The sequence below is a fragment of the Dioscorea cayenensis genome, unplaced genomic scaffold, assembly GCF_009730915.1.
Source record: "Dioscorea cayenensis subsp. rotundata cultivar TDr96_F1 unplaced genomic scaffold, TDr96_F1_v2_PseudoChromosome.rev07_lg8_w22 25.fasta BLBR01000822.1, whole genome shotgun sequence".
NCBI classification, from domain to species: Eukaryota; Viridiplantae; Streptophyta; class Magnoliopsida; order Dioscoreales; family Dioscoreaceae; genus Dioscorea; species Dioscorea cayenensis.
Window position 1 is genome coordinate 37,759 of NW_024087213.1, and position 18,670 is coordinate 56,428.

At 33.1% G+C, this 18,670-nt stretch overlaps 2 protein-coding genes across 3 annotated transcripts; both read right to left on the reverse strand.

Annotated features, from left to right (window-relative positions):
* Positions 1–4,402, reverse strand: LOC120255078 (proline-rich receptor-like protein kinase PERK1). Its single transcript, XM_039262978.1, has 7 exons — positions 3,968–4,402; positions 3,549–3,635; positions 3,354–3,424; positions 1,330–1,406; positions 855–996; positions 610–771; positions 1–419 (listed from the first exon to the last, which is right to left on the reverse strand). The coding sequence occupies exons 1-7, from the start codon at positions 4,242–4,244 to the stop codon at positions 333–335; spliced, it is 903 nt and encodes a 300-aa protein (XP_039118912.1). The 5' UTR covers positions 4,245–4,402; the 3' UTR covers positions 1–332.
* Positions 4,403–10,560: 6,158 nt separating this feature from the next.
* LOC120255076 (proline-rich receptor-like protein kinase PERK1) lies at positions 10,561–14,131 on the reverse strand. 2 transcript variants are annotated; one of them, XM_039262976.1, is made up of 7 exons: positions 13,960–14,131; positions 12,989–13,387; positions 12,610–12,696; positions 12,410–12,480; positions 11,724–11,800; positions 11,146–11,449; positions 10,561–10,959 (listed from the first exon to the last, which is right to left on the reverse strand). In XM_039262976.1, the coding sequence occupies exons 1-7, from the start codon at positions 14,072–14,074 to the stop codon at positions 10,858–10,860; spliced, it is 1,155 nt and encodes a 384-aa protein (XP_039118910.1). In that variant the 5' UTR covers positions 14,075–14,131; the 3' UTR covers positions 10,561–10,857. The 2 variants fall into 2 exon arrangements, with proteins under 2 accessions (XP_039118910.1, XP_039118908.1); XM_039262974.1 differs by having other exon boundaries at positions 12,947–13,387.
* Between the last annotated feature and the right edge of the window lie 4,539 nt (positions 14,132–18,670).

An 18,670-nucleotide genomic window follows, 5' to 3' on the forward strand; every position in this document is an offset into this window, starting at 1 on the left:
TACTTATAATTGCTACAGAAATACCAAAGGACTCAGCCCAATTGTATTGAAACAATTTTTAAAAAATATTGTGAAAAAAATAAAAAAAATATATATATACCCACAGTGGCCTTAATACTATAGAATTTTTACAATTAAACACTGAGAAAAGTTCCAAAATGCTGCAGCAGAGGAAAAAAAAAATCAGTTTAAATGAAATTCTGTCTTCTGCATCTCCGTCTCACTCATCTCCTGAACTTTAATGTTTGATACGTACCAATGGCATGTGAGTGAGAATGTTAACTTTACTGCACAAATGACATTCTTCTAAAGTTCTCCAGGTCCTCATCTCTTCAGTAGCTGTACCTCCTACTCTGGCCGGGTGGAACACCATTGTTTAAATCTTCAAGGGATACATGTCCTTCCAATACTCGAACCACCTGCTCAGTTTTCCCATTCAAAAATGAAATCAAGTTTGAACATCTTGATGCCGGTTTGAAAGACAATCAAAAGTAGTGAAACTTCGTAATGAAAATGATACTTCTTTAAATTCACAGCTGGAAAACTTATTCATTGCAACAATTCATAAAATGCATATATTGAGCAAATTTTATGAAGCCGAAAGAGTACCTGACTCATTCGAGGTCGATACTTTGCAGTGTCACGAACACAAGCAGCAGCACAAGCTACCATTCGTTTCATCTTATTACGATTATAGTTCTCCCCCAACCTTCGATCAACGAGACGATCATAATTGCCATCTTCTAAAGCACGTGTGAGCAAGGGCCTGGCCTACAGTAACAAGCAGTCAAATTTCTCACAGCAAAAGCAGTGACAATATGATCAAATTTGACCCATGGATGCAAGAGACTGACCCAATCAACCAAGCTATCATCAAAAGCATGGTTGTCAACAGGCCGCAATCCTGTGATCAACTCCAGAAGTATGATACCGAAGGAGTAGACATCTGCTTTATCTGTTAGCGTCTTAAAAAGAACATATTCTGGTGCTAAATACCTGGAGAAATTGACAGATTAGTTAAATTGATGGTTTATCCACTTTATTCAAAAAAAAAAAAATTGACAGATTAGTAATACAGAAAAAGAGTTTGTGTTATTTACAAGCTGTAAAGCAATGCAAGTTATAGAATTAGATGATAAAAGGCAAACAATAACAAGACACTAGCCCCAGATGTAAGGTTATCCACAAAAAAAAGTTCTTCCATAAAAACACAAGAATAACAATACTGTGACATAAGAATGTCTTTTGAACAATCTGGATTTTTCAATAGTAAAATGTTTTGTTAAAATTAATTAGTACTGAGAGAAGGGAATGATAAATTTTAGTTACCCACGAGTACCGATGATTCTGGTTGAAACACGAGTGATGTTATCAGGTGCGACTTTTGCAAGCCCAAAATCTGCAATCTGCAAATAGCTACATATTCATTAAATGAAAATGTTGGCTATGAATCAACATTAGACATAATACTAAGAAAACATCAGTTCTTAGGATAAATTTTAGTTCCATGAAAAATTTAAAGTTGCAAAAGCGGGCTGTAGTTACTGAAATCACTGACATGGTACATAACAGTGAAGGATATTTTTGGATTGTAGAATGGAGATGAGAATATGGGAATGGGACAAAAAAAGAGGAATAGAAATGAGAATGGGCAATGGGGGTGGTAATAAAAAATGAGTAATGCTATATAGAATGAAACTCTTCTCCGAAATGATTGCACGACTGACGTGGATCACATTCTCCCTCTCTTGTTTGAAGACCTTGGCCCTAATTCCTCTTTCTCGCCTAACCCCATCACTAACGCCGACGCCGACCCTCCATTGTCTCTGAACCTCTCCTCTCCGACGCCATCCAAGTCATACTGATGCCGTCTCCGAACCTCTCCTCTCCGGCGCCAACCATCCATGATAGACCGACCTAGAGAAATCCTAGCCATCCATGGAGAGTTGATAATTTGTTCAAGCTCAAGGGTGTTCCTACGCTCATCCATGGGAGAATGAAGGTGTCACCAATCGTTTGAAAGACCACGAAGCTCATATTGAAAGCAAAATCGAAGCATTAAAGTCCATTTGATCAAGTTCCTAATTAACTGAAACTTCATCTTGTCTCTGAATAATGAATGTTCATTGCTCATTATGTTTTACCAACATTGAAATACATTTTGAGTGAATGAGATGCTTACTTCTAAGGATTATTATGAGCATTATTTTTATTTTGATCATAATTTTTTTTGGTGAATAGTTGCTTTTGTGATGCAATATAAATAATGTATACATTCCTGGAAATGTCTATGATTGTCTTATTGCATAACCCAACAATAATTTTTCTATGATTGTCTTGTCAGCATCGGCATCAGTGATGGGGTCGGCGTCGGTGTCGGCCTTGGTGTGGGGTCCGGTGAAAAAAAGAAATTAGGGCCAAGGTCTTCAGACAAGAGAGAGACGAGTGATTTTTTTTTAATTTTTTTTGTTTATTAAGATGTTGATTAGGAGAGAGAATATGATCCACATCAGTTGTGCAACCATTTCGGAGAAGAGTTTCGTTCTATTGGTTAGAGGTAATGGGGATTGGGAATAAAAAGAGGAAGATAAATAATAAAATTACATTTATGGGATTATGTCGCATAAAATAATAGATTACATTTAATAATAAATATTTAACATTATTTATTATTAAATAGTTAAAAAAAATTATTTACTTTAATTTATTATAATTAAATATTTCAAGTAAATAATTTACTTTAACAGTTATTCGGTTATTAAATTATTTTAATTAAATATTTTCATTAAATATTTTCATTAAATAATTATAGTTCAATTATTGAAATTTTAATGTCACCAACTAATTTAATTTCAATATTCTAAGTATTTAAAATTTTAAAATAAAAATAAAAATTTCATTATAAAATAATTTGAGTATCATATTTACTTTAATTATTATAATTAAATATATTAGTTAGTTAATTTCTAAATATATTAATTAAATATGTAAATTAGTTTTATTAATTTTAAATAACAAATAAATGTGAAGAGAGGGAAATATACGCATTATACATCCATTACCTCTTCATCATCCCCCAATTTGGAGGAATTTTAGGGCTTGCTTGAGAGGGGGTAAATGAAGGTTTTGTAAGGGAAGGTTATTAACCAACCCTTGCTTGGATCAAAGGTTGTATGGAAGGTAGGGTAGTTGGGAATTAAATGGAGGGTTGAAAAACTTCCATTTAACCCCCTTTTTCAACGTGAATGGAAGATAATAATTTCCATTTCTTGTATAGTATATAGTATGTATGTTAAGGCATAAAAAACAAAAAAATAATGATAAGAAAGAAAGGATAATTAAAAATTTCTCACCTTCACCTCAAAGTTGAAATCAAGAAGAATATTGGCCGGCTTAATATCACGATGAATAATCCTAGGATTGCCTATAAATAGACCCATGAAAAAAAACTTAAGAGAATGTTTCCCAACAGTTACAATTAACACACGCGTACGTATAATGAAAATATCAGCTGTGTAATAAGGAAAAGAAAAGTAACAGTTACTCACAATCCTCATGCAAATATGCCAATCCTTTAGCAGCTCCTAAAGCAATTTTTGATCTTTTAGGCCAATCCAAAGTTGGTTGACCTTCCCCTGCAAAAACCCAAATTAATAATTCATTAAATTTAAATGAAGTGAATGCTAGGTAGAATCTACAAACAAACATTTAATTAAGCTCTTCAATTTATTTCATAGTTTCCGTGCTAGTAATGAATAAATCAGTGATGCGTGGCAATCATGGTTGGTGAAGTTGGTAGCAGACGCCAAACACACTTACTCTAACAAGAATTTAACTGATCAGGTTTATTCATTGCACAGTTGGTAATATATATAGATGTCAAACACACTCTCACAAGAATTTAACTCGATTTATTCATTGCACCCATGAATCAAAAATAGATTATAAATTTGAAAGTATATATTACCATGCAAATGGAATTCCAATGTCTTGTTAGGAACAAACTCATAGACAAGTACTCTCTGCCTTCCAGAAATGCAATATCCAACCAATGAGACTAAATGTCTGTGATGCACACGACTAATAATCTCAAGCTCTGCCTGAAACTCACGCTCCCCCTGCCCACTTCCAGATTTCAATTGCTTGACCGCAATCTCTTTACCATTTGGAAGCTCTCCTCTATGGACATACCCAAAACCACCCTGTCCAAGCAGATTAACCTCAGAGAACCAAGTTGTTGCCATTGCTAGCTGTAGATAAGTAAAGGTACTTTGTGAGAAACGAGGGGCAATTCCAGGAGGTGGAGGTGGTGGAGGAGGGGGAGGAGGACGCGGAGGTATTTTGCGACGAGGAGGAGGTGGAGGTGGTGGAGGAGGGGAGGAGGACGCGGAGGTATTTTGCGACGAGGAGGTGGAGGTATTTTGCCACGAGGTGGTGGTGGTGGTGGTGGTCGCGGAGGTATTATTTTGGGACCAGGTGGTGGTGGTGGTCGTGGAGGTGTTATTTTGGGACCAGGAGGTGGTGGTGGTGGTGGTCGTGGTGGAGGGGAGGAGGACGCGGAGGTATTTTTGCGACGAGGGAGGAGGTGGAGGTGGTGGAGGAGGGGGAGGAGGACGCGGAGGCATTATTTTGCGACCAGAGGTGGTGGTGGTGGTGGTGGAGGGGGAGGAGGACGCGGATTTTATTATTTTGCGACCAGAAGGTGATGGTAGTGGTGGAGGAGGAGGGGTTGGGGAGTGAAGTGGTGGAAATCGATCAGGCAATTCATCTGCAAGATCGCTCAGATCAGTGAGATAAAAGTCAACTTAGTTCATCTGTCCAATACGGCAATGCCAACCAGATATTATAATAAAACTTGCTCGGGCAGTGAATTAGCAGTGGTGAATAAAATCCACAACTTCTCATAGAATTATTATTTTTTTTTTTAACAAAGTCTAAAAGTGACAAAACAAAACACAAACTATAGTAGTGTATCAATTACGGTAGTTTAACTGAATTTATAAAAATAAATCTCCATCATGTAACCTTGAAAGGGAGAACAAAAGGACTGTATTTCTTATACGGAATTCCTACAGAAGATGCAGAAATTGAATTGTAATATAAGAGACTCGAACTCAAGACCTCTCAATTATAAACATTTATAATTACTAGTGATGTAGCCCACGGTTTCTTCTAATAGAAATTACACTAAACAAATACAACTATTGTATAATTCTATAATTATCAAAAAAATTCTAAGATGCAGATACAACCAGATTTTGTAGTAAAGCTTAACGAAACTAGCCTGTATATCAAATTAGCAATGATGATAATAAAAATGAACAACACAAACAACAAATTCTGCTAATAATTATACAAAATAAATACAAATTAATTATTGAATAATTCTATAATTAATTTTTTTTAGGAGGTTTTGTAAGTCACCATCACTGGTGCAGTGTGTTCCTTTGATAATCTCTTAAATGAAAGGTACTTATCTCCTATTAGTAAAATAATAATAATAATAATAATTCTATAAACATCAAAAGCCTTTTGAGATGCAGATAGAACCAGATTTTCCAAAATGATTGTAAAAAAAACCGAATAATTTGTCCAAATATTATAGTTTGACTTTTTAATTTCAGTTCATATATATAAGTCATAAAAGAAAGAGACTTTCTCCAGTTAATTAGGATAAAAAAATTCAATTTGTCAACCATTGGATAGTCCAATGGTATGACACCAAAGTTTAAAAAAGGAGGTCATGGGTTCAAATTTCTCCCAAGAAGATCTAGTTTACTCTAATTGCTCAGAATTCTTATATTATTCTCAGATCTTGTATATATATTATACATCCCAGAACTTTTAATACTTTGTTGATCTTATTTATATTCATAAAAAAGTCATTGTCACTTTATTATTATTAATGTCCATTCCACTTTGGTTCATCCAAAGGAGTTCCAACACCAAAAGGCAATTTTCTTTTGAAATTAACCCAAGCGTAATCAACAAGATCTCCATTAATCTAGGTATAAAACTAGGGGAAAATCAGAGAATTAAACAAGGAATAAAGATAGTACTTTGGATGTAACGGAAGTAGAGGCAACGGCAGCCAGCAATTCCCTCTCCAGGCATACGTGGCAGCAATGCATTTTTCCTCTCTCTCTCTCTCTCTCTCTCTCTCCTCTTAAACCTGTTAAAATTAATATTTTGTCTTCTTTGGAGTGGGTTAAGTTTCACACTCTCCTGTTAAACCTGTTAAAATTAATATTTTGTCTTCTTTGGAGTGGGTTAAGTTTCACAAGTTTTGCTGTTTTCTGGTTGTACAAGCGTCTTCCCGGATTATCCATTGAGCATTAAAAGAGAGCTTCAGTTATGGTTTATATTTGAATCAAATCTCTTTCCTTTTATCATCTCCTCCCACCCAAGTAGAGATTTTTTTTTTCCTCGTCTTCATTGTAGTTTATTAGAGAGAGATCTAGAAGCACAGGAGAGAGAGAGAGAGAGAGAGAGGGTGTGTGGGACAGCGTTCAGCGTTTGGTGGTGGCATTAATAAATATTCGATAAATTAATATATAACTTCTATTAAATAATATTTATTTCAACTATCTATCGACATATGCTAATATATTAAATTAATAATTAATACATAAAATAATAATTTTTTAAAAATTTTATGGGATCAATAAAATATAAATTAATAATTCAATGAATGGATTAAAAATATACTATATAAAATTCATAATATTAAAGGTTTTTTTAAACTACTTCTATTTTTAAATTTTATTTTATTTTATTAAAATAGGTTTAAAATCATTTATTTCTTTTATGTCTGTAAATTAAATTTAATTACATCCTTAAAATTTTACAAAATTCAACCATATTTGATATATTATTTTCATATTCAAAACTTTTAATGCTAGAATTTCCTCTTTCAATAAATATTTAATAGGATAGGAAGCAACATCACGTTTAAGTTAAATTTCTCTAATGAGGATTTGAACTTTTATAACTCCACATGTTATATGAGAGACCTATGTTATTGTATCTAATTACTTGAGCCATGCAGCTTTGACACTATTGCTCTCGCTTGTACATCAAACTCTCTCATATATTTATCTCCTCTTCCACTCTTCTCCCGCACCAAACTCTTTAATATATTTATTTTCTCTCCCACTCTTTTTCCACACCGAACTATCTTAAGTCTGAACATATTTATTTCTTTTCCCACTCTTCCCCCACCGACTCAATTGTCGCGTGTAGAATGAGCTCCTCTCCAATGTCTCCATCCCTTTTATTCCCTATTATATATAAAAGAGAGCAGCTCAAGCTCAAAGCTTAATTAATTCCAGAAACCGGAGGTGGGCCCGTTATTCATGAAAAGCAAAAACCTCACATGCTCACAGCCACCATCACGTGATAATTTAACAATGTTTTGACTAAGCAGTTGGCACCGTCAATGTGAAACAGCAAAGACAATAATGCGCCGACGATGTCCATTACAGCGATTTCAATTTTTATATTAAGAAATTATTATTAAATTTCAATTATTTTAATTAAATTTTACTAAATTAAAAAATTTTAAGAATTCTAAGTTCTTTACTAATAATTAAAACAAAATTTTTTCCTTTTGACAAAAATAACAACCACATGTAATATTTTTATTACAGTATCATGTGTAAATTATTTACCTCAAATATATTTGTCAAGGGGTATGCGTGCATAAGTTATTATCTCAAACACAGTCTCACCTCGTAGGTCCACGAATGGGGAGAGGGATGCAACATTGAGATAAATTTGATTAACAAAAATTCGAACATTTATTTACTCCCTAATAAGAGAGACCTATGTTATTATTTCTAATTACTTGAACCTTTTTAGCTTATGCACTATTGCTCTCTCTTGTACACCAAACTCTCTAATATTTTTAACTCTTCTCCCACACCAAACTCTTTAATATATTTATTGTCTCTCCCACTCTTTTTCCACACCGAACTCTCTTAACATATTTTTTTCTTTTCCCACTCTTCCCCCACCGACTCATTTGTCGCGTGAAGAATGAGCTCCTCTCCATCCCTTTTATATGCAAAAGAGAGCAGCTTAAGCTCAAAGCTTAAGTAAGCTTAATTAATCCCATAAACCAAAGGTGGGTCCCGTTAGTCATGAAAAGCAAACCTCACATGCTCACAGCCACCATCACGTGATAATTTAATCCCAATATTGTTTTGACTTAGCAGTTGCCACCGTCAATGTGAAACAGCAAAGACAACAATGCGCCAACACTATCCATTACAGGGATTTCAATTTTTTATATTAAAAATTATTATTAAAATTCAATTATTTTGATTATTAAGTTTATGAGCTGCGTAACAATGGTAGGATTCCATTGTCCAGAGTCCAGACTCAAAACATTATCTGCTTCACCTTCTTAATGATAAATTTTTACAGTTTACAATTTTAATGAGGTAAACTATAAAAAACATTTTGATCTGCACCAATTACCTTTTGAACTGGACCATCCAATGGTTGTCGATAATATTAAATTTTTTAAAACTTACAATATTAATAAGAAAAAAATTCTAAAATTTTCCTTAAAGTTGAAGCCTTCGAAGTTATTTTGATCTACATGAATCTATCTTTTTATATTTCTAAGAATAACAATTCATGCATTTTATACCGACATACCACAACAACTATATCCTAGTTAGCTTAGTTTAAATCTAATGCAAATTTAAATTATTTTTATAATAATATAAAATTAGGTAGATTTATATAAATATGGTGGTCATACCATTATCATTATTTAAATTCATATTAATTAATTCATCACTATTTTGAATGATCTTCAATATTATTGAATTTTCAATGCTCTTTTGAGTTGATCTTTTAAATCAACTTTACTATAAATATTTTATTATATTTTTATTTTACATATATCCATGAATGATAAATGCGTATTATAGAATTTTATTTATTATTTTTTAAAATTAAATTTATATTTTTCATTCTCACCGTCCAAAATCCGTATATAATTACCAATGCAAACTGATTTTTTTTTTTAAAAAAATCAGTTCTATATAATCATTCACCCTTCCATTTATATCGTTTGCACATGGACGCCTACGATTTCTAATAACAAATTTTATATAAGGCGGTTGCACATGGGCCCCTGCAATTTCTCATAACAAATGTAGCCAACAAATTAGGCCTGGTTCAATCTAAGTGGTCCCGCACAAGCCCGTTTACTCAAATGACGTCAAATTGGACCGCGCCCAGCACAGGTTCAATCAATCAATCAATCATATGGTTAGAAAAATCTCCTATATTTCTTTTTATTTTTTTTCTTTGTTAAATTATAATAATTAATTGAAATATTTAATTATAATTTTTATCATATCTGTCTTTTTTTTATATTTTTTTTATTTCTAACTCTAATTCTCTTCAACCAAACACTTTATTCATTATCATCTCCTTCCCTCTAATCTCATTCCAATTTCTCCTTTCTTTTCATTCCCCCCCTTCTCATTTTATTCCGCAATCCAAACGAGCTCTAAGGGTATAAAAGTTTTTTTTTCTACATTTTCTTTGTTTACTTTTTCCATTCCTAATGAATCACCTTCTCATACCTTACTAACTAAACACATTCTTTAATTTCATTCATACTTCACTACCCCTACATTTTCATTCATATTCAACTCATCCCCAATTCCAATCAAAGAATCAAAACCCCCTTAATCAGTTATGCTCTCTGTTACTTATCAGAAAAATACATACAACTTCTACAATAATACCAAAAGGCTTATAACTCAGTGGTATTGGTCCCATTAATTGTGAAAAGTAATGTGAAATATTTAAGAGGTCTTAAGTTCAAGCCTTGCTAGATGCAACCGTGGTTAGTCCATGCACATTGCTTGATGTATATAACACTTATTGTTTATATATATATATATATATAAAAATATAAAATCTTCTGTAGCAATAGTAAAACCAGATACATGGTGGAAAACTTTAGAAAAATATGGCCACAGTGGCTTTAGTTAAAAAGGCGCGAGGGGGAGTTTTACAAATAAACATTGAAAAAAAGTAAGTTTCACAATGCTGCAACAAAGAAAAAAAATAGTTTAATGAAATTCTTCGTGTTCTAACTGCATCCTTGTTTCACTATTCTCCTGACCTTTAGGTAGCATTTGAATATCGGAATGGGGATGAGAATGAGATTAAAAGTTTTAGGGAAAGAGATATGAATGAATCTTTGGGGAAGGCCATGGGAATGAAACTTTGTTTGGTTGGAGGGGAAACTTTTTAGGAATGTAAAAAGTTAGAAAGAATATATGAGAAGATTACTATTATACCCTTAATCTAAAAATAATATTTATATATGCCATAGGGTTTATTTTTAATTTTTAAATTAACTATAGGCATTATAATTATGTAATTATCATTCAATCTAATTATTCATTTAATAATAATTTTTGTAGTGTGAAATATTATCAATCTCATTGTAATAAATTTAATTATTGTAATGAACTGTTTAAATTAATGGATTTCATTATAAATATACCAATAATCCAAAACAATAAGTACTCATCCCAAAGGTTTAATTTTGTAAGCTGTTACAAAAAAAGTTTTAAAAAAATAATTATGCAAAATACAAGATAAAATCATCACAAAATAAATTAAGAGAAAAATGGCCATTACCCCAATATTGGGGGTAATGGTTATTACCTTGGTGAGGGGAGTTATATCCCCCTCTTAGTAATCATCACAGAGGGGAATGATTAATTCAATTCAAATGTTACCTTAATGCTTGATAACAATGGCATGTGAGAATGTTTACTTTACAGCCCAAATACCATTCTTCTTAAGTTTTCCAGGCCCTCACTCTTCAGTAGCTGTAGGCTTGTAGCTTCTACTCAGGCCGGGTGGAACACCATTGTTCAAATCTTCAACAGATGCATGTCCTTCCAATACTCCTACCACCTGCTCAGTTTTCCCATTCAAAAATAAAATCAAGTTTGAACATCTTTAAGTTGGTTTGGAAGACAATCAAAAGTAGTGAAATTTGGTAATGAACTGATACATTTTAAATTCACAGCTGGAGAACTTATTCATTGCAACTTCATGAAGTGCATATATTGAGCAAATTTTGTGAAGCGGAAAGAGTACCTGACTCATTCGAGGTCGAAGCTTTGCAGTGTAATGAACACAAGCAGAAGCACAAGCGACCATCCGTTCCATTTCATTAGGATTATAGTTCTTCCCCAACCTTGGATCCACGAGAAGCTCATAATTGCCTTCATCTAAAGCACTTACGAGCGAGGAACTGAGCATAGCAACCGAGCTATCATCAATATCTTGGCTGTCAACAGGCAGGCTTCCTGTGATCAACTCCAGAAGCATGACCCCAAAGGAGTAGACATCTGCTTTATCTGTTAGCTTGCCAGAAAAAAAATATTCCGGTGCCAAATACCTGGAGGAATTGACAGATTAGTGATATGGAAGAAGAAGAGTTTGTGTTACTGCAGTGCAAGTTATAGAATTAGATGATAAAGGGCAAACAATAACAAGACACTGGCCCCAAATACAAGGTTATCCACCAGCAAAAAAAAAAAAGTTCTTTTATAAAAAAACCAAGAATAACAATGCTATGAAACAGGAATACCATTTGAACAATCTGGATTTTTCAGTAGTAACATGTTTTGTTAAAATTAGTACTGATAGAAGGGAATGTGAATTTTAGTTACCCATGAGTTCCCTTGATTTTGGTTGTAACATGAGTGTTGTTATCAGGTACAACTTTTGCAAGTCCAAAATCTGCAATCTGCAAATAACCACATACATATTCATAAAATGAAAATGTTGGCTATGAATCAATAACAAACATATAACTAAGCAAGCATTAGCTCTTTAGATAAATTTTAATTCTGTGTACAATTTACAAGCAGGCTAAAGTTAGAAATTAAATCACGGACATGGTACATATATAGCAACAAAGCATATGCTATTACTTGGTGTAACCATTGAGGACCTGTTCTGTTTGTGGAACAAGAATGAGAACGGGGAATGGGAAAAAACCGGGGGATAGAAATAAGAATGGGGGGAATGAGGAAGGTAATGAAAATAATGCTTAGTTAAAAGGTATGAGAGTACCAATGATAAAGTGATCTATTAGTAGGAGGGTTCTCATTTGAATCTTTCATAAGTAGTGAGAGTTTGAATCATGAGTGAGGTCACATTTTTGGAAGTGTGAGTAGTGGTTATGTGCCGGTGGTCTCAATGTCTATGTATGTGCGGACTTCGCCCTTACTTATACTGCTAAAGCTCGTGCATGCTATTGCCTTTTTTAGCGGCTTCGCCGATCATCTCAACAAAATAAATAAATTAATAAATAAATAAAATAATAAGGAATGAATAATTAAAAATTTCTCACCTTCACCTCAAAGTCAAAATCAAGAAGAATATTGGTCCCCTTAATATCACGATGAATAATCTTAGGAATGCCTATAAATACAATAATGAAGAAATTAAGCAAGAGAATGTTATGTTGCTCTCAACAGTTACAATTACCACACGCATATTATTGAAAATATCAGCTGTTTAATAAGGAATAGCAAAGTAACAGTTACTCACAATTCTCATGCAAATAGGCCAATCCTTTAGCAGATCCTAATGCAATTTTTAATCTCGTAGGCCAATCCATAGTTGGTCGACCTTCCCCTGCAAAAACCCAAATAATTCATTAAATTTAAATGAAGAAGTCAATGCTAGAAACTTTGGCAATCATGGTTGGTGAAGTTGGTAGCAGATCCGCCAAACACACTTACTCTAACAAGAATTTAACTGATCAGGTTTATTCATTGCACAGTTGATAATAGATGTCAAACACACACTAACAAGAACTTTACTCGGTTTGTTCATTGCACCCATGAATTAATTAAGAAAACAATCATAAATTTGAAAGTATTACCGTGCAAATGGAAATGCAATGTGTTGTTAGGAACAAACTCACAGACAAGCAGTCTCCGCTTTCCAGAAATGCAATATCCAACCAATGAGACCAAATGTCTGTGATGCACACGACTAATAATCTCAACCTCTGCCTGAAACTCACGCTCACGCTCACGCTCCTGCTCCTCCTGCTTGCCTCTGGATTTCAATTGCTCCTCCTGCATGCCTCCGGATTTCAATTGCTTGACCGCAATATTTTTACCATTTGGAAGCACTCCTCTATGCACATACCCAAAACCACCCTCTCCGAGTAGATTAGCATCAGAGAACCCATCTGTTGCCCTTTTTAGCTCTTCATAAGTAAAGGCAATTCCAGGTGGCGGTGGAGGCGGCGGAGGTGGTGGCGGCGGCGGTGGAGGTTGTGGTGGAGGCGGCGGTGGTGGTGGCCGCGGCTGCAATACTTGTGCAACAACAACAAAAACCCAAAGTTCTGATGGAAATCACACTAGACAAATACAAATCTTTGTATAAATCTAAAATAATCAAAAGCATTCTGCGATGGAGATATATAAAGTTAGATTTTATAGTAAAAGTTAACAAAGCTTGGGCCATATATCAAATTATAGCAATAATGGCAATGAAAAAGAACAACAAAGAATCAAGCAAAATCTTTCTGCTGGTAATCATACAAAAACAAATACAAATTATTGAATAATTCTATAATCATGAAAAGCCTTCTGAAATGCAGATGGAACCAGATTTTCCAAAATGATTTGTGAGAAAAGCCGAGTAATTAATTAATTTGTCCAAATATTATAAAAGAAGAGATTTAATTTCCCCAGTTAAAGATAAAACATTCAGGCTCCATTAATTCCACTTCGTTTCATCCAAATAAAATGCCATTATATATCTTTTGAAACCTTATTAGCTCTATCAATCAGATCGATCTCTATTCCATGTATATATGTATATAATATATAATAAACTTAGTGAAAATGGGAGACACAACACAAGGAGGAATAAAGATAGTACTTTTAGGATTTGTTGGAAAACTTCGACGGCAGTAGACAAGAAGCAGCAACAGCAGGGTCAACAAAGCCACCACGCCGATGACGATCACAGCAACCTCTAGACCGGACAAAGACATCTTTTTCACAAATAAACGAGATCGAGATTGAGATCGAGATCGACAACTATTTGTTAATCAATACATAACATTGCCCATCTTGCTCTCCTGTTAAACGTGTTAAAATTAATATTTTGCATTCATTGGAGTGGGTTCCACAAAGATAACTTTGTTGGTTTCTGGTTGTAAGCACTCCAATTGACCATTCAAAAAGCCTTCAAGCTTTCTCATTTTCTCAAAAGAGCAACCCTGAATTACTCAATAAAATTCAGTTTTTCGTTGTGGTTTATATTTGAATCAAATCTCTTACCCTTTGTCAACCATTGGATAGCCCAATGGTATGACATCAAAATATAAGGGAGAGGTCATGGGTTCAAATCTCTCCCAACAAACGATCTTGCTCACATCATCGTTACATACATCGTCACCCGGGATTACTATACTATTCTCATACATCGTATATATATCAGACATCCGGATTCCAAGTACTGTTTAGTATCTGTTTATATTCATAAAAATGATACTTTGTCGTCTATTATTCAACTCTTACCCTTTATCATCTCTCAAGCAGGGATCCCGATTTTTGTTGTAGTTTATTTTAGAGATGGAGAGAAGCACAAAAGAGAGTGTGGGACAGCCTCCGGTGGAGGTATCAGGTAGCATTCAGAATAATATGCTAACTTAATAATTTCATTAAATATAAAAGTAATAAATTTTTTAAAGTTTATGAGACTAAAAAAATATAAATTATTAATAATTTATTGAATACATAAAAAATTATCATACAAAATTTATGATACAGAAGTTTTTTTATACTACTTTTATTTTTAAATTTTATTTTATTTATAAAATATGCATTAAGTTATTTGTTTTTTTTGTCTGTGATTAAATTCAATCACATCCTTAAGATTTTGCAAAATTCAATATATTTTCTCATGTTTGAAGTTTTGTCATTGCTAAAAATTACTCTTCAGAGAAATATTTGGTAAAACGCAATTATCATTTGTATCTTGATCGTCCTCAACTGGTGTATCTATTACCTTTTGAATAATCTCTTCATCTATATAAAGTGACTCTATTACAAAATCATTTCCATTATGATAATTCAAAAGTTCTCAACATCCATTTCTATGTTTATACTATAGATTAGAAATGATTTTTTTTAATCCATAATTGCCTTCTTTTTCACCAATTTATTCAAAAATCATTCTTTTTAGGATCGGATTTTGTGATATGGCAAAAAATTTGCAATACTTATTGTTTATGCGTCAACGTTCTAAGTTGTATTGATAAAATTAATAGCATCTAACATGTTAATTTTTTTCCGACTTCGTTGTCCTTACTCGATTATATAAAATATAAAATCTCCCTCTAAATTAATAAATATTCATTATCTTACCATAGGGGTCAACAATGGGCCTTCTGCACTATTTGGTCAAAATGTCTTGCCTTTCATCGGATTGATAGTCAGCTTGTATGCTTATAAGTATCTCTCCTTTTTAAATCATTTAAACACATAATCAAGTGGATCTAGACCATCAAATGCATTTGCAATCAGTGTATGCTAACAAAGGTGTCCACTTTTGTCCTATTTTCCATGAGAACAAGTCTACCCTTGTAGTCTAACCACATATCCTTCTCTGACATGTACCACTAGAATATCCCAAAACACCTCATGGACCACTCCACCAGCCACTTTGAACTTTTCTTCCTCTCTTTTTCAACTTTAGCAACTATATTAAGCCCACAAATAGCTTGCCACTTGTTGGCAAATTCTCTCTTTACAACTACCCTAGTCAATGTAGTCATTATATATTGCTAAATGTCTTCAAGTATTGTAATGATGGGTTTGTTGTCCTATTTTTATTTATTTGCTTAGTTAAGCCTACAATACCATCATCATTTTGCATAAGGTTTAACATTCCCCCAACTTTCATATAAAATAGACTCACAAAATTTTTAACATCATATCCCAACATCTTGATATCTCCCAATAAATCCTAATAACAAACTTTATATATATGCGTCAACAATAAACTCATTTGCTCTCCCATCAACATATTTAACCTCAAGTTCTCTTAGCAAAATCCGCTCTTGATGATACCTAACAGGGAACACATTCCAAGAAGCCATCCCTAATGTTGCATTATAGAGAAATGCATATCATATCCCAATTATGATCTTCACTCACAATTATGATCTTGGTCACACTCTTAACTTTTTTTTTTTTGAAGTAAATGTGGATAAACCACAACTTTATTGAAAAGAAAAGAAACAGTATCACACTCTTAACTTCACTCACAGTTCAGAATTATTCACGGTAGAAAAAAGAAAAAAACTTCAAACTCTGAATGACTATGATCCTTAACACACTTCAAATCCCCACACTTTTAATTTCAGAACTATTCTGAATGACTATAAGAAGCCATGCTACTTAAAAATCTCATATTGTATTGACATCACAACAAAAAGGATCACATTACATTCTACATATCATATCAAATGCATATTCATATCTTAATTATAATCTTCAATTGACTCAGTTAGACAATCAATTATAAAGAAAGGCTGGTTGAGTATAACAAATTCAAAATGAGTTAACTATAAATCTAAGCAATAATCACTCTGCCCTTGCCATGTGCCCATGAAAGTGGCTATTTTACTCTACTCTCGGCAATTGCACAAGAAAGTTAATTCATATAAATGCATAATCCTTTCTCAATTATAAGCTCTGATCACAACTATGCATAATAATGACTCAGTTATTATTCAGGAGCTGTGACTTATTGAGCATAACAACTTCAGTATGAGTTAACTATATATCTAGACAAAAATTACTCTACTCTTGTCATGTGTCCATGAAATGGAAATTTAATTCTACTCTTGCCAGTTGAACAAAAAAAAAAAATCATTCAGATCTATGACTATAAAAAAAATGCATAATCATGTCTCAGATTATAACCTCCTATCATATCTATGCATAATATTTGATTGAGTTATAAGTCATTTAGAACCATGACTAATTGAGCATAACAATTTCGGTAGGAGTCAACAATAAATCTAAACAAAAAATTTCTCTGAGAGTTAACTATAAATCTAAACAATAATTATTATTTTACCCTTGTGATGTGTCCATGAAAGTGAACATTTTTCTCTACTCTTGGCAATTGAATAAAAAAAAATTATTCAGAGCTATACATATAAAAAGAAAATGCATAATCATACTCAATCATAATCTCCAATCATATATGCGTATAATAATGATTTAGAAGTCATTCATAACCCATTACTAATTGAGCACAACGAATTTAGTAGGAGTTAACAACAAATCTATAACAGTTAACTATAAATCTAAACAAGTATATCTTGACTGACAAGGGTGTATTATTAGAGAAGGGTTGATAGCTTATCTTTTCTTAGCTTGGAGTATTAATACTCCAAGTAGAGCCGGACATTCTGAAGATAAATTTTAGATCTCAACGGCCTCTTTCACTTGTAGCTCAACTTGCTCTTAAGCTCTTTTAGAGTATTTTTACACGTGTGTTAACCATTTGTGTTATGTTTAACTAATGGGTGGGAAGCTACTCAAAACCTAAAAGTGAAGGTGCCTATTCTTAAAACTAAGCAAGATTAGGAAGGAAATTGTAGTATTAATACTCTAAGTAGAGTCAAACATTATGAAGACAAGTTTTAGGGTTCAACATCCTCCTTAACTCGTAGCTTAAGGTGCTTTTAAGCTCTTTTAGAGTATTTTTACATAAGTGTGTTAACTATTAATGACATGTTTAACTAATGGGTGGGAAACTACTCAAAACCCAAAAGTGAAGGTGCCCATGCTTAAAACCGGCAAAATTGGAAAGAAAATAGTAGTATTAATACTTCAAGTAGAGCTAAGCGTTATGAGGACAAGTTTTAGGGCTCAACAACCTCCATAACTTGTAGCTCAAGTTGCTCTAAAGCTCTTTTAGAGTATTCTTACACAAGTGTGTTAACTATTTGTTCATAAATGTTTATTAGACTTGTTATAAATGTTTAATCGCTCTCCCCAAAGGGAAATATGATGACAAAGTTTTGAATGATGTTGTTGATTGCATGCCAACTTGTTAGTAAGAAAGTAATGTATATTTTGGACAACTGAAAACAGCTTGCAAGCTGCATCATAGACAATCACCGAATGGAGTCAGCACACATGTTCTTGTAAATCTATTTTAAACTCTTCACTTCAACATTAAATTTTACTGGAATCCAACATATATTAACATACTGTATTATATTATTCTAGATGCATACTAATAGATGTTTGCATATCCTATAAATTCATCATCTTTCTGATCCTTAATATAGTCTTGATAGCTGATACAGTTGTTTCTCCAACATCTCAAATTTACAGCAAGCCCAAAACAAATGTTTACTATTATCACAATTAAGATTTCACACAGATTAAAAATTTAAATATTGCTTTTTTCATCAAAAACAAAAACCATGTTTTAATATTGGTCCAGACAAAGAAAAAGTTGTCAACACTTCAAAACTTTTTACACTCCAAAATCAAAGCAAAACCAAAACAACACAACCCCAGAGAGAAATAACAAGCCCCAAAATTATAGAGAAAAAAAG

Bases quoted from the DNA above. Each gene is read 5' to 3' on its own strand.
- LOC120255078 (XM_039262978.1), bottom strand. From the start codon at position 4,244: ATGGCAACAACTTGGTTCTCTGAGGTTAATCTGCTTGGACAGGGTGGT. The intron at 997-1,329 runs GTAACTAAAATT...CAATTTCTCCAG, and splicing joins AGAATCATCGGTACTCGTGG to GTATTTAGCACCAGAATATG. The intron at 420-609 runs GTACTCTTTCGG...AAAACTGAGCAG, and splicing joins ATCGACCTCGAATGAGTCAG to GTGGTTCGAGTATTGGAAGG.
- LOC120255076 (XM_039262974.1), bottom strand. From the start codon at position 14,074: ATGTCTTTGTCCGGTCTAGAGGTTGCTGTGATCGTCATCGGCGTGGTG. The intron at 11,801-12,409 runs GTGAGAAATTTT...GGTTATTTGCAG, and splicing joins ATTTTGACTTTGAGGTGAAG to ATTGCAGATTTTGGACTTGC. The intron at 10,960-11,145 runs GTACTCTTTCCG...AAAACTGAGCAG, and splicing joins TTCGACCTCGAATGAGTCAG to GTGGTAGGAGTATTGGAAGG.